The sequence below is a fragment of the Pinus tabuliformis genome, chromosome 5_1 (genome assembly GCF_031772625.1).
Source record: "Pinus tabuliformis cultivar Carrire ecotype Pingquan chromosome 5_1, CPIR1, whole genome shotgun sequence".
Taxonomy (NCBI): domain Eukaryota; kingdom Viridiplantae; phylum Streptophyta; class Pinopsida; order Pinales; family Pinaceae; genus Pinus; species Pinus tabuliformis.
In genome coordinates this window covers 978,816,764-978,841,667 of record NC_142305.1, presented here as the reverse complement: position 1 = coordinate 978,841,667, position 24,904 = coordinate 978,816,764, and the positions used below count along the sequence as shown (strand labels likewise).

Genomic DNA, 24,904 nt, shown 5'->3' with positions numbered 1-24,904 from the left:
GATCCTCTGGCCGCTCAACCAGTGCATAGAGCTGATCTGATCTGGCCTTTAGCCATCAACCTATTGTCAACTTCGTTGTCATCGTGATTGAAGCGTTTTGCTAGTTGCTACACAATTTTTCGAAATTCCCCATTTCCCTGTGAGGCCTTTAGCCATTAAAAAAAATTAAAAATAAAAATAAAAATAAATAATAAAATAAAATAAAAAAAGAAAATAAAAGAAAATAAAAAGAAACGATGTATATGTATGTGTGTGTGTGTGTGTGTGTGTATATATCAGTGTTGTTAAAATCGCGATTTTATCGGAAAATCGCGATTTTTTCCTCTGCCCGATCAAATCGCGATTTTTATTCGTAAAAATCGCCACTTTTTTTTATACCGATTTTTATCGAAAAAATCGCGATTTTTAAGAAAAAAATCGTGGGGGCTTGGGACAGCATAGTTTTATAACTTTTTTTGGGTTTTTTCATGCAATTTTTTTGAAAGAAACAAATAATTTTTGAGTGGGGCAACTTAATGATCAAGTCTATGCCCTAGTATGGATATGCTATTCATGGTAATGTTAAATTCTTAAAGTAAAAGTGACATTCTCCTTAATCTTCATTTTCATCCTTTTACTTAAATTTTTAACATTACCATGAAATGACTCAGGATGTTTGAGAGTGGTTCCAGCCTCATTGGATTTCATATGGAGAAAGTAGAATTTTAGATTTCATTTAAAATCCAGCAGACTTATCAGTTTTTCAGGATTTTAGGATTGGGAGATTGTAATGTTTCGAGGTGACACCATCCGCCCAGCCTACCCCTGCCACCAGTAGAGGACGTGGTCTACCTCCTATAGCTCCTACTTCTAGTTCTTCAGCTTCTAGAGCATGTCAGACTCCACTGCCATTTCCACCAGCACAGGCACCAGCTTCTACATCTAGAGGGAAAGAGAAAGCTGTGCCATTTTCTCGCAAGAGGGGCAGAGGAAATCAATAGGATTAGACTTTCATTTTATTGTATATGACATTATGACATGATGAGATACATTATCATATTTTTTGTTGATATTTTGAGGCTGAGTTGGACTTGGGACTCAGGACTTACTATTCAGGACATGATTCAATGTTATGTGTGATTTTAGCGCTAGAAATGATATTAAACATCTTATATATTAGTTTTTTTATCATATTTATGTGTCAATGTATTTATTTTATGTTGTAGATGGTTTAGATATTAAAAAAATTGAAAAAAATGAAAAAAAATATTTTTTGTGCCAAACGATTTTTTCCCGCTTTTTTCCGATTTTTTCCCGATTTTAACGATTTTTTCCGCTTTTTTCCCGGCGCCGATTAAATCCCGATCGCGATGTGTGCAACACTGGTATATATATATATATATATTCAAAAAAATTTACATAAAAAAATTCAAAATATAAAAAGGAAGTATATATTAAAAAGGGAGAGAAAAAAAGGAAATATAAATATAAACAAACAAAAAATCAAGAAAAAATAAATAAATATATATATATATATATATATAGATATATTAAAAAACAAAAAAGGATGACAATCGTACGGTCATCTGCAACCATTCCATACAGATTTGCCGCCTCTAGTTGTAGCCGCACCAACCACTGCCACCGCCATCAACCATAGTAGCCAACCACAACGCACATCCATCAACCCTGCTCACCCGTTTGCGCATAGCCGCAAAATTGCCACCACATCATCCGTCGTACATAACCTCAACCGTTCGTGTCGCCGACCCCATAGTCCCATCTTTCCCTCAACGTTGTTGTTCTAGTTCCCACCGTGATTAATCTATCTTCTGATACTGTCATCGTTGACAAGCAACCCAGCGTTGTCGACAAGAAATCCAACGTTGTTGTCTAGCCTAGACCTGCTACCATTCCTTGTGTATAGAATATTAATCATACAACCCCAATGCACAAGGAAACATTCTAGGTAAAACCTAGCACAAGGAGTTGAGTCCGAACAGAGAGGACACGACAGTTAAAAACATTAAAGGAATTAAATTGCCACACTAACTCGTCATCAACGCTATAGGTTAAAAAGAAAAACTAAGAAGCAACATCGCTCCTATTAAATTAAAAAAAGATATTGTTGGAGGCATATGATTAATTAGTAGATTTAACTGGATATTAATTAAAGTAAATAAGGGAATAAAATATATTTTCATATTGGGGAAACACAGAGGTAATATGTAAGCTTTTATATAGTCATAAGTATTAAATTTAAAAGAGAAGGGCATTTTAATTATAAAGCAAAAAAACAGAAAAATAAAGTATTAAAAAAATTATTAATAAGTATTTAATATTTAAATTATATAAGTATTTAGAGTTTTTATTATACCTAATTATCAAGGACTGAGAGGTGCAATAATAAACCCTTCTTTTTAAATAAAAAAGGGGACACTGTTACGAATATAAATTATATAAAATAAAATAAATATAGATAAATGTAACTAATAATGATTAGCTGAAATAGTCATTAGTCAAGTGAAAAGGCATGTCTAAAAGACATGCCTAAACATGAAAGGACACCTGCCTAGGTATAAAAGCAGGGCCTCATTGTAACATTCATTATCACTTGTACATTTTATATATAATAAATTATTATTACAAATACCTTTGTGTATTTTTACATTAAAGTCAACAAGCTATAAGTTTTGTTACTTCAATGGTATCAAAGCCATTCGAGACTTTGAACATTATCCACCACATAATATAACCATGTGAATCTTTGAACGTTGTTTGCCACACAATATGCCATTAAGTTTACATCCTGAGCAGTTTAGTAAAATTCAAGAAAAGCTTCAACAATGGGAAAAATCATAAGCAGAAGTTACAGCACGTCTAAAGGATATTGATAATAAGGAAGATGATAGTGATGGTGAAACGAAACAAGGTGAAGCAGGAGAAGAAGATTTTGATCAGAATGATGATAATGTTGAAAATGAAGATGTTGCAAAAAATAATCAAGATGATGATCCAAATGGAAATGATAGAGATGACATTTCTAGCTTAGGAAAACTATTAAGGAACATGTTGCAGACACATCGATGGAGGTTGATATGCCAAACAAAATCCAAGACATGCTAGGAAGCATCTTAAAGAGTTCTGATACAAGCAATGGTAAGAAGGTACCCAATGATAGGGTAAATATTGTGGTTCAGAAGGATATGGATGATAACAATAAAGGACATATGAATCAATGTTAGAATCCAGAAGCTTTTATAGAATATCAACATATACCATTAAAGCCTTCTTTTCTGATTATGCAAAAAGAAAGCACAACCAGGAAACCAGTTACAACTTTAAAACATAAATTGTATCTTAAGGAGAGCATTAGTGATATAACCACGAAAGCAGAACCTAAAGACATGAGTAAGGTAGTGGCTTCAATGCAACTTTCATTAGAGAGGCATAGTCTATCTAGAGAAAATGCAAACAACAATCATTCTCCAGGTCCTATAACAAAATTTGAATGACTTTGCTGGATTCCATTCAAAAGATCTCTGGCCATGACAAGAACATTCCAACTCCTCAACAAAAAGGGAGAGAACCTAATGGTGCTACGAACAATGATGATCCTAGATTAGCAATGCAGACTAACTTAAATGAAATGGTAAACTCATTAGATAATTGTACTTCTACATCAAAGAATACCTCTCTTATGGGGAAACCAGATATAGTTGAGAATTTATCTATATTGTCAAGATCTCGAGAGAGCTCTTTGCAGGGCTCGAAAAAATTAGGCCATATTCCATCCTCGACTACACATGGAAACAAGACAGTATTGGATAAGATTGAGGGCTTGTTGTCTCATCAAAACACACAGGTCTACGAAACACGAAAACTCATCGATGATCAAACATATGGATTCACATGGCTTCACTGCCAAAACAGTTGGAAAGAAGCAAAATTAGGGATTCTCTTACAGAAAATATAGATTACAATGAAAGCCATTTTAAGATGAAAGAAGTCGAGTGTGAGGAGGAGGAATGTCAATGTACTGTGAGTCTAAGCACTGCTTTCGATCCATTGAATATAACCCCAGCTACTTTTCTCTATGATTGAAACACTGCAGAGACATGGCTGGTGAAAAATCCACGTAACTGAACCATCCCGCACACTCGCCAACCTTTTGTTGTCGTTGATATAACTCCGAACATTGCTCTCAGAGTAGGAATGAGACAATATTTTCAAGATTTTATGGGCACCTATTACACAGGATGGGGAGTCATTCTTGACTATCCTCAGCTACTCTCTTTGCCTGAGATTCGAAATTTTCTCCTTCGAGTTCATATTTTTTTCCCCAAAGAGGAGGCAGAGTTGGGCAAAATGCGTGAGGATAATTGGTCCAATGCATGGAAGAAGCTCAATTAACTGTGCCTCAATCTCCATATGAACCCTAGAAGTCGTCGACGCTTTCTCTCCGACGATTCCTTAATTGTATGTTTACGAGAAATAATGTATAGATCCTACTTTCGCCATGTTAAAACTGAAGGGTCCGAACTATTTCACCGAGAAATTCTCAGAACAATACGCTTGCTTGACAACCCTCCTGCCACTGAACGCATCCACGTCCACCCCCTACGTGTTCTCCGTCGACACATTCCACTGCATTTTTCATTGGCAACATATCACTCGATTCCACGTCACTATTGTGACAGCATCCACGCAGACGCAATTGATAAGAGCACCGACTTCCGCAGTCAAACAAGTGGCCCCGGCTAAAAATTCAACAGGTAAAGAGGACGTTGATTCGTAAATGGCTCAGCGTAATATATAAGGGATTCGATACACCGTTGATTTGAGCGTCGTAATAAAAGTCGTGGTCAATAGCCGCATATAGATATATTATAAACATAACTCAATTAATTAAATTTATTTAATTAACTATGTTATTTAATTAAAATATATATATATATATATATAATAATATTATTATCTATGTTGCACGAAACTTCAAAGAATTCGGCATTTCGGGCCGTACCCATACCTGAAACTCCAAAACTTGGCTGAAACTCCGTCGAAACTCGACCATCATGTAATCATCTATTAGAGTTAATATAGAGATGTTTTTTCTTTTAAATTGTCATCTATGGTTCTTATTCCTTTTTTTCTTACAAGATAATGTGTTAATTCACTTATTTATTTATATATATTTTTTAATTATACATATATGACGTTTTCGCTAACGTTTCAGTCAACATTTCCATTTTTGGAAGGTCATGTTTCTAAGTGTGCCTGTTTCAGAAACTCCAAAACATTTCATCATTTCATGCAAACTTAGATTATTATTATTAAAAAAAAAATTAAAAAAAGAAGGAAAGATAAACCCTAATTCCACGTGAGTATCACTAAAAAATTATACATGCCGAGATGACCAACGCCCACGTGAAGGAAATCATCAGCTACAAGCTTTGAGGACAAAGCTTTTGAAGGAAGGGGAAATGTTACGAATACAAATTATATAAAATAAAATAAATGTAAATAATAATGATTAGTTGAAATAGTCATTAGTTAAGTGAAAAGGCATGTCTAAAAGACATGCCTAATCATGAAAGGACACCTGCCAAGGTATAAAAGCAGGGCCTCATTGTAACATTCATTATCAGTTGTACATTTAATATATAATAAATTATTAATACAAATACCTTTGTGTATTTTTACATTAAAGTTAACAAGCTATAAGTTTTGTTGCTTCAGATATTATAAAAATAATCTTTAAAGTCAAAAAGGTACTCAATTTAAGACAAAGAAGGTATTTAAGGTTACTTTTAAAAGCTCATCACGGAAAAGCAAAATGGAGACTAGTAATGGAAGATTTTCTAAAACTTATAGTAAATATGTTAGTGCGCTATTTAAAATCAAAAGATCACTTGCAGGAAAGGATATTATAATCTCTATTGATCTTACTCAAGATAATAATTATGTTAGTGTTGAATGTGCTAACCAATTAGTGATTCTTGAATCAAATATAATCGAAACAATGTATTCGATGAATAATAAACACACTGACATAACCAATCTACTTATTGAAGATTATACTTTTATCTCACAATTCACAGTTAAAACCTTATATTGTGACGATAGTGATAATTTTGGGTTCACCCTGGATGGAATCACTAAGGTCCTTCATCCTAAATACAAAGAAGCTTTTAACATTTTCCTACAAGAAGAAAAAAATAACACTACAAGACATTACATTGAAATCAGATTCAATAACACCAAAAGGCAAACAAGATATCTCAAAAGCAAATTTTCAAAAAAGTAAAAAACAGATACAAAATATGCAAAGGGAAGTTGACAAAATCACCACTAAAAAAAATGAAGAAGTTTCTCAGCTTAAGGACCATCATGAAAAATTACCGACGCAAATTAAGAAGCTTAAGAAGGACAAGAAGTCATTGGAAAACAAGGTACAACAGCATGTCAAGAAGGAAGGGTTGAAATCTTCAAATGTAGAAATTCAAGTTGAAGAAAAAAGAACGAATATCGATCCAGTGAATATAACAACTCAAGAAGATGACAAGCCAGTTGAACTAAAAGCATATTTTGATGTTGCAGTTTAGACAATGAAAAATCCAAATGAAGATTTTGTAACCAACTCAACAACATCAGTATTTGAAGTAAATCTTGAAATTGCCACAAACATGATAAGGGAATATCAAACCACAGGAACTCCTTATCGACATCTGAATCACAAGGGCAGACAACTCAATCAGACTACATATTTGTATCACTCAAAAACATAAACAACAAACTTATGTTCCAAAGATTGCTAATGTCAGTGTAATTTAGTCTTGTGATAAAAATTCACACGAAGTATCTAGTAACCGCAAGATTCCATGGAAGATTAATTTAGGATGGTCAGATTCTTTCTCAATTTGACAATTTTGTTTCACTAAGAGGATCAAATCATCTTGTATCATCAAAGATGGCAAATCAAAAAAGTCCAAAATATGTGAATAGATCACAAGACAAAGAACAGATGACACGCCTTGTCAGCAATAAGCTTTGAGGACAAAGCTTTCTGAAAAAGGAAGGCAATATATATATAATAAAAATCATAAATAATGATTAAATTAGTGATTAGTCTAGAAGAGGCATGTCTCTAAGGACGTGACCATTCATGAAGGGGCACCTGTCTAAGTATATAAGTGGGCCCTCATTTCTAACAATTCCATCATCTCATATCTTTTGTACATTCTTATATAAATATATTTGTCCTATCATGGATATTTATATATTTCATATCTTCTGAGTACTTTGTTGTGTATATGAACTTTGTTCATAACAAAGTAGTGTTACAACTTACATGACGTCAAAACTTCAAAGAAATGGTGATGATTGTGAAAAGGGCAAACAATTGGGTCAGAATAAACAAGTTATAGGAAAATACCTCCCTGAGACACTAATCATTTGAATATGAATATATATACTCGCATTGTTAAGAATTCAATGCAAATTATGTCAACATAAATGCACATCCTTATATCTTATCAACAAAAATGTGAGTTCACTGTTTATCAAATCCAATGACATATTACTTTATCGTGTTCTCTTAAAGTTGACCTTACAAGTTGCAATGTTTTAATAACCAACAAATATTGCCACTTTAGAAGCTAGGCAACAAGATACACCACATAAAAATATCAAAAATGTTACAGTATAGTAAATTATAACAAGTCAAAATAAAGACGAGAAAATATCTTTATTGTAAATACAGATAATAAAAGATATAAAAGCACAAAAGCAGACACAAAAAGATGGTACCACTACTTTACATTCAAGCAATTATGAAGAAATTTATGTGCAGAAAAGGGATACTACCTAATCCTAGACCATCGAGAAGAACGAGGAAGGCCCCATGTATAAAAGCTGAATCCATTCCAATATCTTTCTCCGTAGCATTCACAAATGTTATCCAAGACAAAAGGTCCCTAACACTCAGCACTCTTCCAGTCTCCATACTGTGAAACCACTGCATGGTTACCATTACACAGACACTGTTGTCAAAACCACTATATCAGAGGACTGACCTACGTGTCATGCCATCAAAGCTACATAAAAGATATGTAGAACAGGCCAAAACTGCTTCAAGTAATAAGAAAACATGTTAAGAGATGTTAACGAAAAGTATATAGGATACTTCCTTTAGATTTTTAACACGAGAATCCACCACCTATCAAGTGGTGTGACATCATGTTGCGGTTATTGGCATTTAATATCCTGGCCCAAATTAACAGCCATGATGGCTTGAGCTATTCAAAAGGCCATTTTAACTTTTAAGTGATGCACCAACCCATGAGGAACAAACATGTCACTTGAGGGAATTGAACCCTAGCAGGGGTACTATCAACCGCCCACTTTCACCGACCCAGCAAGCCCCATTGACATGATCAGAGACATATTCACATTGATGGAAGACCATCAATAAACAGTGATCAAGAAAAGAAGACATGACAGGGAACTTACTTTCCAGAAATTAAGGAGAGGATCAGCAAGATGTAAGAGCTCTGATTTTGAGAACCTGCAAAAAAAGAATGAAAAGCAAAGAATTTAACTTTCATAAGCAATTAAGACATGATAAAAATTGTCCTTTCACAATAATTGACACACTAACATTATGTTTTATCCAACACTTCAAACCAACCTGTTGAGAACTATGTTTCTCAGGTCATCCAAATCAGTAACAGCGGGCACCCAGATCTCAGTAAATCGATTCCGAAGTGCAGGAGACAATTCTTTCTTTCCAAAATCCCCACCTGGATTCATAGTAGCAAGTAGAAAAAATTGAGGATGGGCAGTCAACTCCTCCAAATCAGGGCCTCCCTTCTCGGCCAGTACCTACACAATTCAGTGGTTTAAGAACTTCATAACTGAAGCCAGTTTTGCAAGCATACAAGCCCAAACACCAAAATTTCAAGATCTACATGCAATACTCTCTCTCTCACACACACACTCAAAGGGTAACAGTTTCCAGTCCCCCAAACTCAATATGTTAAAATTACCAGTGTCATCAATTATAAAACAAACAAACTGAGTGAACAAGTTTTCTAAAGACTTTTATTCCTCTTCAAGATGTACATAATACATATAGCTGAGAGGATTTGCCAGATGAGTAAATATGTAGCCAAACCTTCTAGTAGCCTATGTTAGATAGATAATTTATATTTTAATAAATCAAGCTGCTACACTTATATGACAAATTCTATGAAAAGGGATAAAGCCTCACTTTAAGTACCATCTTTGATCTGTAACAGCCATGTTGATTCATTGGCACAGACCTTAACTAACTTTGCAGAAAATTAAAATAGTTACAAATCATTGTTTTCTATATCAGAATGTGCTAAATCTGATCCTGTAATACTTGCAGAATGTAATTAAAATGCAGAAAATAGAGTTGCAGAAATAAATCACGTACATACTAATATAGATAAAAATAAAAATAAAAAATAAAAAATACATAGTAATAACTCAGATTTTACAGAGGAAACCCATTTGGCAAAACCAGCAAAAAATGGCCTCTGTTTTGTCATACTCATAATCAGGAATGATTACAAATAGGAGATATACACACTGAAAGAAACAACTAATTGCATTCTTATTCTAAGTCTTCAGTCTTTCTGCTTCTTTGGCATTATCTTCCAAAGCTACAACTGCCATCTATACACTCTCAGACGAGAAGTTATCACCAGGGGTCCAAAATTTAAATTGTTGGTATTATCTGCGAAAATATCAAAAATTATTGGGAAACTTTTAAAAACTATGAAATTAATCATTTTTCCATTTTTTTAGACTTCTTAAGCAACATCAACATCAAACAAACACATTGCTAAAATATATCTATATCTATATATATATGAAATAAAATTTATATATGTAATTTATTTCATATATATAATATTGTTATAATGGCTTCATGCCTATGAATATTGTTATATAGACTTCAAGCCTTGTGAAATCTTAAGTGAGTATAACTATGGGCTGGCCTAGTACCAGCAACCTCACTCTAGCCCTCAGGCTGAGAGGAAGGCAGATTTCTCTCTTCGGGAAAATTAAATAAATAAAAACGTATAAATAATAATAAAATATATATATAATTTATTTCTATATACCCCCATGACAAAAACCCATCCGTTGTTTCAAAAGTGTCATACCAACACCCACACTCACATACCCTAGAAACTTCAGTCTTGACATAAACATTTCACAAATAATATGTTGTACCAAAAAAATATTTACTGAATGTAATGCCAAACTCGAATAAGCAATTTAAATCTTTGAGATACTTTAATGTCCCGGATTATCCCCTAAAAGAATGAAATCCTCTAGAAATAGTAATATGTTATAGATTTCAAAATCAAACTTACAAAATTTTGTGCTATAGGGACCATACAGATAAAAAGTCATTCATAAATATAGATGTTGCTTCTACATTTAAAAAAATTAAGTAGACAATTTGTCTCTCTATTGTTTTCTTAACCTTAATTTTTATCTTTCAGCGTGTAGGATGCACGCATGCCTCTTCTTTAAAATAAATAAGGAGCATGTTTGTACAATGTCGGAAGACATTTTTGTAACAGAAACGGAGCCCTGGACAAAAGTTTCAATCACATAGTTGAAGGAATCAGCAGAACATCAAAACAGAAACCTACCATCAACGGTTTTGTACCCTTGTTACAAAACTTGTCCACTTTGTCAAGTACTCCATAGTCAAATTCAGAACAGTGCAAAAAACAAGGCTGAACTGAATTGCTACCGACAAGTCTAACTCACCAAGAGAGATTTTGGCTTTGCTAGCACTCATGAGTGAAACTGTGAGCCATAAAGGACTGGGATGGACAAGAGAGTAATATTGCAAAAATAATTTAAGTGGCATCTTCTTTTCCAAGATTAGTTTCAAAAGAAGACAATCTATAGATGCTGGAGTAGATAACTATAGAAGAGCCATTTCAGGTGATACCTATATTTCACAAGGATAAAATCCCTGGCCCTAATTAGTAATGGATAGGCCATTGAATTTTACTTGGGTTTCTTTGACATACTTGGGGATGGCCTGCTTACAGTTGTGCAGAAGATCAGGACAAGTAGAATCCCCATCTCTCTTAACTCAACTTTTATTGCTCTTATCCCCAAAGAGGACCACCAAGAGACATTTCATGCCTTTGGGCCCATTTGCTTGTGCAACTGTCTATAGGATTATCTCCAAGATCCCAACAGTTAGATTGAAGATGTGGCCATCAAATGTTATTTCTCCTGAGCTAGTTTAGGTTTTTAAATGGTTGTCAAATCCATGAAGCAATCAGGTCTGCTGAAAAACAACTCTACACTATAAAATCCAAGTGCATACCAGCATGGTGATCAAACTGGACCTTTCAAACGCATACAAAGGTGTGCTTGTTATTTATGAAATTACGACTGATACATATCGCTTTTAATCTATCTCTGCTAAACTGGATTATGGGGACTGTTACTTCTGCTACATTTGCAGACTTAATCAATGGTTCCACTTCTTTCTTTGTCGAACCTTCACAAGGCCTTCAGCAAGGATGTCCTCTCTCTCCATGCCTATTTCTCTTGGTCACTAAGGGGCTCAGCATGTCACTTCAGGCAGCTAAGAAATCCAGAATTATCCGAGGGATCAAAGTAGAAGGAAACGAGGTCCTCGCATACTTACTATTCATGGATAGTGCATTACCTTTTGGAGATGTATCAGTGGAAGAAGGACCAAGGATCAAGAAAATTCTACAACTATACAACTGTGCAACAAGGATGGAAAATAATTTGCATAACTCTGCTGTTAACTTTAAAGGGATTGATGACACAGCCTCTCAGATATTAAGGGGTTTTTTCGCCTTTCAGAATGCTTCAGTTTCAGGATTATTTCAAATACTTTGGATTCAATCTTAAGCCTAATGGACATCGTACACAGAAATGGGCTTGGTCAGTAACCAGGATTGAGAACCGGATACATTTCTCGCGTTCACTGTCCAGGGGCAACAGATAGATTTTAATTAAGTTTGTTCTAGAGGCAATCCTGGTATACTGGAATACTCTGGCACACATACCGAAATGAATTCTAGAACAGGATCAGGAAGCTCTCCACCAATTTTCTCTGGAGGGGAAATTCAAGATTTTAGTTTATCACTAGCTACAAAATCTTAACGGAATTTGATTACAAAGGATAGTCTATGGAGGCATATAATCATTCAGAAATGCATAGCCCCAAAGTCCTTAATTGATTGGATCAGAAGTGGTGAGAAAATTATAACCAAAGTTTCCAATCAAAATAAAGCAGTGACTATAGCTTTCTCTTTAAATGGTCCTCATCCTGCTTGGATAGTTGAGGATGGAACCCAGATATGGATCAGTGCATTTGCCATAGTGGGATGTGGCCCTGGGGGTTTTCTTCATCCTTCCTTCATTCAATACTTTCAGGGCACTGCAGATCTACTTTCAATTTATTTGGGGAGCCTTTCACTACTGATCACAATGAACATGTTTGGCACACCTTTCAAACAGAAATGCACAGAACCCACATCAGATTGAAAGCAGCTTCAGATGATTTAGTTTGGTCTAGGAGGGAGGAAGGAAGGCTTTATACTGTTAAACTGGGTTATAAGGCACTACAGAGTGCAGACCAATATTTATCAGCATATGAAATGGTGGTGGGCAAAGACTTGATAGAACAAGACTCCCCTGAAGTCAAGGAATTTCATGTGGCTTATTTTAACAAATAAAGTTCTTACCTAGGTAATGCTACAAAACAGAAACAGGGACAGCCCAGGCATATGCTTGCTGTGCAGAAAAGGTCCACAAACAACCTCACAATTTTTTCAATCTGCTGTTTTCTCAGCAGATTTGGAAAGAAGTGTCTCATCAGTTGGTCATAGACATTCTCTGGAAGGAGTGTTTGGACAGCTGTCTTCAAGATTGGTATGGAAGAAGGGAGCTCAAAATTTATAGACCACTACCTATTACCATGTCCGAGGGAATATGGCTGGTGCATAATTCTATCATATTTGAGAACAGGTATATTCCATCTTTTGAGGTTTGCACCCAGTGGCATATATAATCATTGCAAGTCTCCAGTTAACGCCAGAATCATAAGGCAGATAAGAAGTAATGATAGAGAAGCAAATCATCAGTGATTTATTGATGGAACCTGCAAGGGTCCAGATTTCTTGTGCAGATGGGTGTATTCTAAATTTCTACACTTTTCGGAACGTCAGTCATGCCAACGTTCCATGAAGCGGCAATGCGGAAGCGTCATTTCCCAAAAATTTAGGAAGAGAAAAGCGTCTCAGAAGCGTCATATATATATATATATATTTGCATTTATATTAAAAAAAATCTAAAATACCAAATTAGTTGTAGAAGACATGAAAACATGCATACTTTTACATAAATCAAGATAGATATGACATCCATTGTACATCAATAATTAATTATTCCAGCATCAACCATCTAGAATCTAGATTCCTCTTCTCTTGTCTAGCCTTTGCCTCTACTTCAATTCTATAGGGATATTAGTCAACATTGCTTAATTTTGATCAAACAGCCTAATCCAAACCTTCTAATATGGTAGAGAAAGCTTAACATGCCTGATCTATGATTTTGGGTTGAGTGAAGGGTACATAATTGCTAAGGCCTGTTACCACTCAAACTAGAAGGGGACCAAAAAGGGGTTCCTAATAGGGCAACTGCTATGTTAAGGGCAATGGTGGAGGCTTAGCCCACTATCACCACAGCGAAGTTTCCCTACTCTTTACGGACTTTTACAGATGGGAGAAGTCCTAGTAGTGTAGGGATCACTTGTAAAGTATATGTCAATGGATAGGTGGAAAGTAACCCTGGAAACCCTTTCCCAAGGATGGAGTGTAGAATGGAACTTGCTTGCTCTTTAAGCAAGGGACTTGGTCATCCAAGGGTAAAGGGGTGAGGATTGGAGGGTTGAGGGTTGAGGGAGAAGGAATAGGCTTATAGATGAGGTTCTCGATCCCAATAATCCTTGGGAAACTTGGATTCCCAAATGGTCCTTGACAAATAATCTTTATTGAGAAGTGGGACGACACGGGGCCAAGTGGACCCAATCCAGGTTCGGGGATGGAATCTAGCGACCAATGACGTTCATATCCTGGACAAGGTGAAAGGAGAGGACCAAACAAGGATATTTACTTCAAAAGGTGAATTTATCCTGTTGACGTCTAGCCTTGGGGATGCCTAGAAAAAATTCAATCCTAGAGGTAGGGCTTGGGATTCTCGAAGATTCCACAATTAGAATTGCCTCAAATCTGGAGGAGAGGAAGGGGACCCACTAGCATAGTAGCCTGTACGAGATCGAAATTTTTCCTTTGGTCAATTCCCAGGGAATTGATGCCCTAGGTGACCTAATGGGGCTAGACCTAGGGAAAAAGGGAAAAGGGTAAAAAGAGGGGTAAAATGATCACCCTTTTTGAGGGATCAATGTCGGATTCACTTGGGGATATAGAGTCAAGGATGATGATGAGTAAGAACCTGGTTTCTTGATGAAGAAGGCCCAGAAAGTCACCTTCATCCAATGTTGAGAGAAAGAAAAGGAAAGTGACCTTCAAGCATTTATACTTCAAAGCAAATGATGCAAGTTTATCGCATTTCATTCATATAACATTGGCCCATACATTAAAGTAACTAAAACATGCTTAATTCCACATTTCAATTATGTAGCAACTAGCCCTAATTCTAGCAGTATGCAACAACAAGAATAACAACGTCAAAATTTACTTACAACGTTATAGAATATATCCAACCAGCATTTTGTTTGCAAGACAAAGCTCCAAGACAAGAAAAATAGTCCAAATCCATACGTCAAAATTCATCCATCTTCAAAAAATATCCTCCAAGGAAAAAATGTGAAGTTCTCTATGATTAGAGAGATCGCATGTCATGTGATGATCCAAATGAATCTATCTAACATCAATATATAGCCTCCTCCAAGGAAAAAATGCGAAGTTCTCTATGATTAGAGAGATCGCATGTCATGTGATGATCCAAATGTATCTATCTAACATCAATATATAGCCTCCAAAGGAGCTCGAATTAGCCTTTGGGCCTACATTAGCCCCTAATGATAAAATAATGTGCAAATAAAACCCCTATTGGTGACAAGCCCACCAAACTAGCTCACAAGTGTAAAAATATGCCTCAGAAGGGGCCAAATAATAATATGTACATGTCATGCGGCCCTCCAAAGGCCTAATAATGTCCTGAAGTGCCATACTGAAGAATATATTCCTCGAAATATGATGGACAAGGGGGTGACCCCTTGTTCTCCAAGTAGTAGACCTGTGGTGCTCCCAATGGGTCTGTGGGCACATCAATGACTCCATCAGTCTCCATATGAATCTGAGATGCCTGTAGAATCTAGATCCTCTACAAGGGTCCGAGTGGTGGAATGAATGTTTTAATGACATCGTACAAGTCTTGGGACACCTGCCAAGTGTGTGGGGCTCCTGTGGGGGCCTGCTGAGCATCATGTACCAAGCATATCACCATCATCCCAATAGTGGATCGCTAGTAGTCTTTGAGCGTCGATGAAGATCCGTGGAGTGTTGTACGTTGTTGTGGAGGCCAATGGCTCTCAATGCACACCCTATATGTGCCAATGTAGTCCTCAAGGGGTTAGGATCCTGTATAGGGAGACCAAACCCAAATGGAAACCACTTGTAATCCTGCATCAGATCCAATGTGTCCCCTAGGCTTCCAGTACAACCATTCATTAAAATAATCGGGTAAAAGATTTAGAAACCATGGATAACAAAGTGGGCACTTCATAATGGTGTACCCTTCCATAGTGGGCTTTGGCATGTGCTAGTGTCTCCAAGCTCCAAAGAGGGTTAACCAAGTACCTTATTAGGTGGTTTCATCCCTTGTAGGAGCTAGTACGTCCAAGGTACATCCCTCTAATGGGGGTTGCAAGTGATAAGTAAGTGGAATGGAGTAGGGAATGAGAGGCGCAATGTTGGGCCACATATTGGGGCATAGGGATAGCTAGATAAGGGGAATTGCCAATGTAGTCCTCTGGGGGTTAGGATCCTGTATAGGGAGACCAAACCCAAATGGAAACCACCTATAATCCTGCATAAGATCCAATGCGTCCCCTCGGATTCCAGTATAACCATTCATTAAAATAATCGAGTAAAAGAATTTAGAAACCATGGATAACAAAGTGGGCACTTCATAATGGCGTACCCTTTCGTAGTGGGCTTTGGCATGTGTTAGTGTCTCCAAGCTCCAAAGCGGGCTAACCAAGTACCTTATTAGGTGGTTTCATCCCTTAAAGGGGATAGTATTAGATATCATTTTTGGGATTCAACTGCGTTAAGTAAGTCATTCACGTATGACCATTTCCATGAGAGGTAGTCATAACTGACTAATTTCTCATGATTTTTGAATAGTTCACTTAGCACTCATTGCAACGGGTGATGCTCACAGGGGTGAATAAGTGGGATTGAAACTAGTGAAATGAATCACATAGCATCAATCATCACTTCCGGGGCTTGCACCCGGTAACCAGGACTTCCCAGGAGGTCACCCATCCCAGATCTCCTCTGGCTCAAGCGTGCTTAACTATGGAGTTTTCCCCACAATCAAGCCCACTTAGCTTGCTACCCCATTTGCAAAACCTTAGCAAGTATTGTGCCTCATGAACCATTCAAGTAGAGATCCCTTTACTCTTTTTGAATTTAAGTATGGGGGTTTACGCAGTGCATTATATTAGATATCATTTTTGGGATTCAACTGCGTTAAGTAAGTCATTCACGTATGACCATTTCCATGAGAGGTAGTCATAACTGACTAATTTCTCATGATTTTTGAATAGTTCACTTAGCACTCATTGCATCGGGTGATGCTCACAGGGGTGAAGAAGTGGGATTGAAACTAGTGAAATGAATCACATAGCATCAATCATCACTTCCAAGGCTTGCACCCGGTAACCAGGACTTCCCAGGAGGTCACCCATCCCAGATCTCCTCTAGCTCAAGCACGCTTAACTGTGGAGTTTTCCCCACAATCAAGCCCACTTAGCTTGCTACCCCATTTGCAAAACCTTAGCAAGTATTGTGCCTCATGAACCATTCAAGTAGAGATCCCTTTACTCTTTTTGAATTTAAGTATGTCCAAGGTACATCCCTCTAATGGGAGTCGCAAGTGATAAGTAAGTGCAATGGAGTAGGGAATGAGAGGCGCAATCCTGGGCCACATATTGGGGCATAGGAGTAGCTAGATAAGGGGAAGCCCACACCTGGGTATGTAATGTGTAGGAGGGAGCAATCTTGGTACATGAGGTGTCCCGACCTTGATTTTTTCACCATTCTTTATATGCCTTTTGCCTTTTATGAATTTTCTTTAATTAACTGCTCGAGGCTCAAAGGACAAGAGCATGATGTGTAAGATATAGCAGTGATTACCCCCTTTTAGGTAGGGCAGTTCATTGCCCTCCAGGGGTTGGGACAATCATGGGTTCCTGAATGATAAAGGAGGCTCACATAGGGCCTATGGACCCAGGGTGATGACCATGAATTGGGTTAGAGCTCATGTATTGGTTGTCGGTTGAGGTTCATCATGGAGAAAAAATTGTCCTAGGGATAGCACGGTTCACCCACGAAGTGGTGGGTAACATCTGGCTCCAACTAGGACGTGATCTCTCGAACGAGAGGTCATAAGAACTCCAGCAATCTCTCGATCACTGTAGCCCTGTTATCTACACATGTCAAAGATCAAAGCCATGGGGTAGCATGTTTTTCACGATGTCTTATGATCACCCATGCTTAATGTTAGCCCATAAACCAACAAGAAATAAAAGATTCATTTTTTTAACCTAAATGCAATCTAATCTATCATGAGAAACATCATATGTAGTTAGTTCTAAAAAATCATCATGCAATGCATCCTACCTTAAGATGCATGTGATAATGCTAATGCTAAGTGTAATAATAAAGCCAGTGCAACCAACATATCATCGTATCAATATACATATGCCTGCTAGTATGACTACTTATGTAGCAAATCCTAAAGCGAATGCAAATCCAAACACACAGAGGACGTTGTGGGCGGGAGGTGGGAAAACATGATGCCCACACATGGATAATTATGTGGGAAGATGTGAGAAAAGGATGTAATCTAGTCCATGAGATCTTCTCTTGCCACCAATATATAGAGATATCAACAACCAAGCTCATAAACTTTCGATGGATGACGACCTTCGTCATATCACTTCCACCATCATCCTTATTATTTACGTCATGGCTTATGGCCTTCATGGGGTCATGATTGGCAGGAAAGAGAGGTCGACGAGATGGAGAAACACAAGTAGGTTGCACATGACGATTACACTAGAGAGGGGAGACTATGGAGTGATTAAAACCCTGAGGGTGCATCCAAGGGGGAAAAGTATAATTAGTGATGGGCTTTTCCTTGACACTATACTCGAGAGGGGAAAAGGGCTCACAGTTACTCGAGATCATATGACTGCGGGTGAGGGAATCATTTGATGAAGAACCAAGATGATGAACAATAGGAAACAAAGAGAAAGAAGTATTGTATTCAACGGGTTGTGCTTTCCCAAAGTCATAATCTAAAGGCTCAAGTGATTTGAACATAGAATCATACTCAGGAGAAGTGGGAGCCTTATCAATTCCCTTAATATCAAAGATCAGGTCTCTCTTAAAAGGAAAGTTGATCACTTCCAACTGCCCCTCTTTATGCAAAGGCAAATGAAGATTCTCCTTCCCAAGGGTATCAATGGGTATGTCATCATAAATAGTGCCTGAGGGGAAGGGAAGACCAATCTCATCCTCATCCTCCTTGTCGGTGTCATAAATGGGAGCACAATCAAATTGAGGACCAACAATTTCCCATTTCTCCTTTTCAATGTGGAAATAATCTTCAATGTCATCTTTCAAGGGGTTAATGGGATCATCTCTCTCAAGGTTTTCAAAAGAGGATTCATCGAGAGTAATATCCTTGAGAAAGGCACTGTTGGTCTCAATTTCACTTTCCATAAATTCATCCTTCCCAGCACATGTGTCCTCAAGATCATCACTTTCATCATGTGGACCAAAGGAGGACTAGTCTTCTTGCTCATTACCTAGATTCTCAGTGTCTTGATGATGCTCGATGAAAACTTCCTCTTGGATGCTTAATGCAGGGAGTACTTGAAAATGCTTAAGAAATCCCTCAACGAACTCTTCAATAGATGAAATGCTACTAGGTCCGTGATCATGCATCCAAGAGTTATGACCACCAAGTGACCCCATGAACAACAACAAAAGGACATCTTGGTGGACAACCTTCACTCTTGAAGCATGCACATTAAATCTTTCTAAGTGGTCAACTGCAGAGAATGGATCACCATCAAACACAGACATCCCACATAGCATCCTTCATACGACATGATTAGGTTGTCCAAGGATGCTAGCAATGTCCAAAGCGGGAAATTTACGAAAGAATGACAACCTATTTGAGGTATACATGAAACATATGTAAGAGTCGGTAGTATGAAATTAAAGATGCCTAGAAAAATGCTTGCTTCACCCTACAAGCATCGACCTTAAAGTTCAATGAAGAATTAGGGCTTTGTTCTTCCAATGGAGTTGCCAATAATGATATGTCAATATGTTGTATGGGGAACAAAACACACGTTTCGTGTCCCTAGCTGCAGCGCCAAAAATGTTACCACTCAAACCAGCATGGGACCAAAAAGGGGTTCTTAAGAGAGCAACTACTAAGTTACGGGCAACGGTGGAGGCTTAGCCCACTCTCACCACAGCTAAGCCTCCCTGCTCTTTACAGACTTTTATCGATGGGAGGAGTCCCGGTAGTGTAGGGATCACTTGTAAAGTATATGTCAATGGATAGATGGAAAGAGACCCTGGCAACCCTTTCCCAAGGATAGAGTGAAGAATGGAACTTGCTTGCTCTTTAAGAAAACGACTTGGTCATCCAAGGGTAAAGGGGTGAGGATTGGAGGGTTGAGGGAGAAGGAATAGGCTTATAGACGAGGTTCTCAATCCCTATAATCCTTGGGAAACTTGGATTCCCAAATAGTCCTTGACAAATAATCTTTATTGAGAAGTGGGACCACACGGGGCCAAGTGGACCCAGTCCAGGTTCGGGGATGGAATCTAGCAACCAATGATATTCCTACCCTGGACAACGTGAAAGGAAAGGACCAAACAAGAATATTTATTCGAAAGGTTGAATTGATCCTGTTGAGGTCTAGCCTTAGGGATGCCTAGGCAAAATTTGATCCTAGAGCTAGAGCTTGTGATTCCCAGAGATTCTACAGATAGAATTGCCTCAAATTTGGAGGAGAGTGAGGGGACCCACCAGCGCAGTAGCCTGTAAGAGATGGAAAATTTTCCTTGGGTTAACTCCCAGGAAATTGATGCCCTAGGTGACCTAATGGGGCTAAAGACCTAGGGAAAAAGGGAAAGGGATAAAAAGAGGGTTAAAATGAACCCTTTTTGAGGGATCAATGCCTAATTCACTTGGGCATATGGAGTCAAGGATGATGATGAGTAAGAACCTGGTTTCTTGATCAAGGAGGCCCAGAAAGACGGCTTCATCCAATGTTGAGAGAAAGAAACGAAAAGTGACCTTCAAGCATTTATACTTCAAAGCAAATGATGAAATCTTATCGAGACAAATAATCTCTAGGACTTTTCATTCATATAACATTGGCCCATACATTAAATTAGCTAAAACATGGTTAATTCCACATTTCAATTATGCGGCAAATAGCCCTAATTTTAGCAATATGCGGCAAGAAGAATAACAACGTCAAAGTTTACTTACAACGTTATAGAATATATCCAACCAGCATTTTGTTTGCAAGACAAAGCTCCAAGACAAGAAAAATAGCGCAAATCCATACGTTAAAATTCATCCATCTACAAAAATGTTCTCCAAGGAAAAAATGTGAAGTTCTCTATGATTAGAGAGATCCCAAGTCATGTGATGATGATCCAAATGAATGTAATCTAACATCAAGATATAGCCTCCTAAGGAGTTCGAATTAGCCTATGGGCCTACATTAGCCCCTAATGATAAAATAATGTACAAATAAAACCCCTATTGGTGACAAGCCCACCAAACTAGCTCAGAAGTGTAAAAATAAGCCTCACAAAGGGGCCAAATAATAATACGTACACGTCAGGGGCCCCTCCAAAGGCCTAATAATGTCCTGAAGTGCCATACCGAGGAATAAATTCCTCAGAATATGATGGACAAGGGGGTGGTCTCTTGTTCTCCAAGTAGCAGACCTATGGTGCTCCCAGTGGATCTGAGGGCACATAAATGACCCCATGGGTCTCCATATGAATTGGAGATGCATGTAGATCCTCTGCAAGGGTCTGAGTGGTGGAATGAATGTTGCCATGACATCGTACAAGTCGTGGGACACCTGCCAAGTGTGTGGGGCTCTTGTGGGGGCCTGTTGAGCATAATGTACCAAGCATATGACCATCATCCCAAAAGTGGATCGCTAGTAGTCTCTATGCATCGATGAAGATTCGTGGACTGTTATCCGTTGTTGTGGAGGCCAATGGCTCTTGATGCACACCCTATATGTGCCAATGTAGTCCTCTAGGGTTAGGATCCCGTATAGGGAGACCAAACCCAAATGGAAACAACCTGTAATCCTACATAAGATCTAATGTGTCCCCTAGGCTTCCAATACAACCAGTCATTAAAATAATTGGGAAAAGAGTATACAAACCATGGATAACAAAGTGGGCACTTCATAATGGCATGCCCTTCTGTAGTGGGCTTTGGCATGTGCGAGTGTCTCCAAGCTCCAAAGGGAGTTAACCAAGTACCTTATTAGGTGGTTTCATCCCTTAAAGGGGATAGTATGTCCAAGGTACATCCCTCTAATGGGGGTGGCAAGTGATAAGTAAGTGCAATGGAGTTGGGAATGAGAGGGGCAATTCTAGGCCAGATATTGGGGCATAGGGTTAGCTAGATAAGGGGAAGCCCACACCTAGGCATGTAATGTGTAGGACGGAGCAATCATAGTACATGAGGAGCCCCGGCCTTTATTTTTCCACCCTTCTTTATATGCCTTTTGCCTTTTATGAATTTTCTTTAATTAACTGCTCGGGGCGCAAAGGACAAGAGCATGATGTGTAAGATATAGCAGTGGTTACTCCCTTTTAGGTAGAGCAGTTCATTGCCGTCCAGGGGATGGGACAATCATGGGTTCCTTAATGATAAATGGCGCTCATCTAGGGCCTATGGAATCAGGGTGATGACCATGGATTGGGGGCTCATGTATTTGCTTTTGCCCATGTGCTAATTATTTTGTCCCGGCCATCTTTTGCATTTTGTGGTACATTTCCTGTTAAATGTGGCCAATTATGCTTTTTTCTTCTTCTTTTAGCTGCTTCAACTTCTGGGGCATCATTCCAAGCCTGGCCCAAGCTAGGGGCAAGGGGATACGGAGGCTAGCCCTATGCGAACCCAGAATGGAAATGTGGACCCAGGTGGGAGAAATGATGAATGGGGTACAATGAGTGGAAAGAGAGTAATATTTGTGGATAAAGGAGTAGGACCGCGCACCCAAAGTAGGCCTTCAAAGACAACAGGGAAAATTATGCAGATATTTTGGCAGCTAGCTCTTGGGATAATCTATTTTGTTAGGGGTTTTTCGAGAAGCTGGGATTGTTTATTTTGAAGCTTCACAGGAAAAGGGTTGAATACATCAACCAGATGAAGAAGCAATATGTTCGGTAGGCTATCTTTAGCCTCGTGGACGTTAAAATAATTTTCTTTCTTTATTTCTTACATTAATCTCAATAATAAGGGTGAGTTGCATTTAATGAATTTCTCAGGGAAGTGCTTCGCGCTTTTGCACATTTATCACCTCAGGTGTCGAATAGACAGGAATCTTGATCCGAATGTGCAATAATTTGTTCATCCCTACGTTCTCTTTTATTGCACTCACCCTGATATCGACTACCTTGAGGTTCCCTTCTCGTCAAGGAGAATATTGAAGCATTGTTGGCCATTGTGACAACTGTAGGTTGATGATGATATATGGATTCCAATTTAAATTTGGGTAATTTTACAAATTCAAATAAATCGATTCTATGTCTCAACAATTGCGGCGGAGGTAGCAGTTTTCTCGTGGCTGATGTTGAGTACGTTTGTTGCCAGCATGTTTTATTATCTTTGGTTCATCTGAAATGACGAGGACATTTTTTGACTCAATTGTGTTCACTAAGGGTAAAATACCCTTACGTTGCCTTCCACGACACATTTTCTGCATCATTGGCACTTTCGGCATCGGTTCACATGTCGCCGCTGGTAGGGCTGGCACCTCGGCATTTCTTTTTAAAGGCAACATTCCTTTAAGGATGCCAGGTGGAATCCAACATGACTTCTTTGGTGAGGGCTCTAACTCTGGCCGAGCATTTAGTACTAAGGGCTTTAGTAGTATGCGGGTGGCCACCTGGCCTTTTTTTAGCTTTAAAGTCAGCAACAGCATTTTTACAGAGGCAATGTGGAAAGCTCGACGTCATTGATTATTCTATGTCAGAATGCTTCATTATATCGCTTGAACTTTGAATGCCACGAATTTGATTCTCAGATCTACGTAGGAATTCAATCTCCTTTTTTCCACCTTCAGCTATGTTTAACTATCATCAAGGAATTGTCATGCTCGTTGTAGCAAAACGTTTCACAAAAGGTTCTTTTTGTGAGATTCATTGTTTTTATTTCTCTATCAAATATTAACACATATTCTGATATATCAGATTCTATAAACACATTGTGATCCTTGATGCAAACTTTCCTGACATGTGTTTCAATATCAAATTAGTGAAAGTCATGAAATAAATTCATTTGCTTAAATCGATTGGGAACTATAAGATTTGAGCTAAATTTTCTCCGATGTAGCAGATAAACATTGTTGTAATTATGGCTTGAGTTCTTCTTTTCAGCTTCATCACTTTCACTGTCACAAAAGGACCCTTAGACTACCCATTACCAGTACCTCTATGCATGTGCATTCCATCTCTGCAGCTGTCTTGCTGACTGCTCGTTCCACTCTCTTAAATGGGGATTGGTATTTCAAGTTTCCATGTCATGTGGTAGCCTTCATATTTTCTATATTTCAATATTTCATCCCTATAACTTACATGGTTGATTTCAGAATATTTGTTCAGTGCATTAGAATTTTCATTTTGAGAAGCCAAAGCTTCAGACTTTGAAACTAGATGGTTATGTAGTTTAGCCTTAATCGTTGAAGATACATGTTCTTGATTGGAAATTCTACACATATTTAGCTCTAGTTGAAGAGTGACTTCACACTATATTTCTTCTGATTCAATCTCATTTACAACTTCTACATCTTAACGTGATGTATTTTTATTAATTTCATCCTCCTCTTCTATATGTTGGCTTGTTTCAATAAAGTGATACCTAAGATACTTTACACTCTCAAAATGTTTAAAATGACGTGTCATGACAGCTACTGCTAGACAAATCATGCACTGTATTTTCCTCCTTTGTCTGCTGCAAATTGACTGTATTGGAAATTGACTTAACTAGATCAGAATCCACGATTTCCTGGCTTGCAACATCAATTTGTCATCTCCTTCAATAGTCTTATCTATGTCTCCTTGAGGATTTCCTAATCCAACATGTTCAAAATCTTTTTCCATGTGAGAACATTCTTCATTGTTAGTTCTTTTCATGTCAATTTCAACTTCCATTAGACATGTTGCACATGCTTCAAGATGTTTTGTTGATATTGCAAATAATCTTTTTATTTGTTTTAGTTGTTGTAATGCTTCTCCAATTTCATACAACAGTTAAGATTTATGATATTCACTTTATTCCA

General features: G+C 37.8%; 1 protein-coding gene across 2 annotated transcripts in view; it reads right to left on the bottom strand.

Moving 5' to 3' along the window:
* LOC149168004 (midasin-like protein) overlaps positions 1–24,904 on the bottom strand; it is a 394,853-nt gene that overhangs the window by 207,763 nt on the left and 162,186 nt on the right. For both annotated transcript variants that reach the window (XR_016260986.1, XM_089433292.1), the window contains exons 22-24: positions 8,669–8,862; positions 8,491–8,545; positions 7,846–7,996 (exon numbers count right to left, since the gene is read on the bottom strand). Coding sequence is in view for 1 of the 2 variants with exons in the window: in XM_089433292.1 (XP_089289418.1) it covers positions 7,846–7,996; positions 8,491–8,545; positions 8,669–8,862 (400 nt within the window). In the remaining variant the exon portion in view is untranslated. The remainder of the gene's footprint in view (positions 1–7,845; positions 7,997–8,490; positions 8,546–8,668; positions 8,863–24,904) is intronic.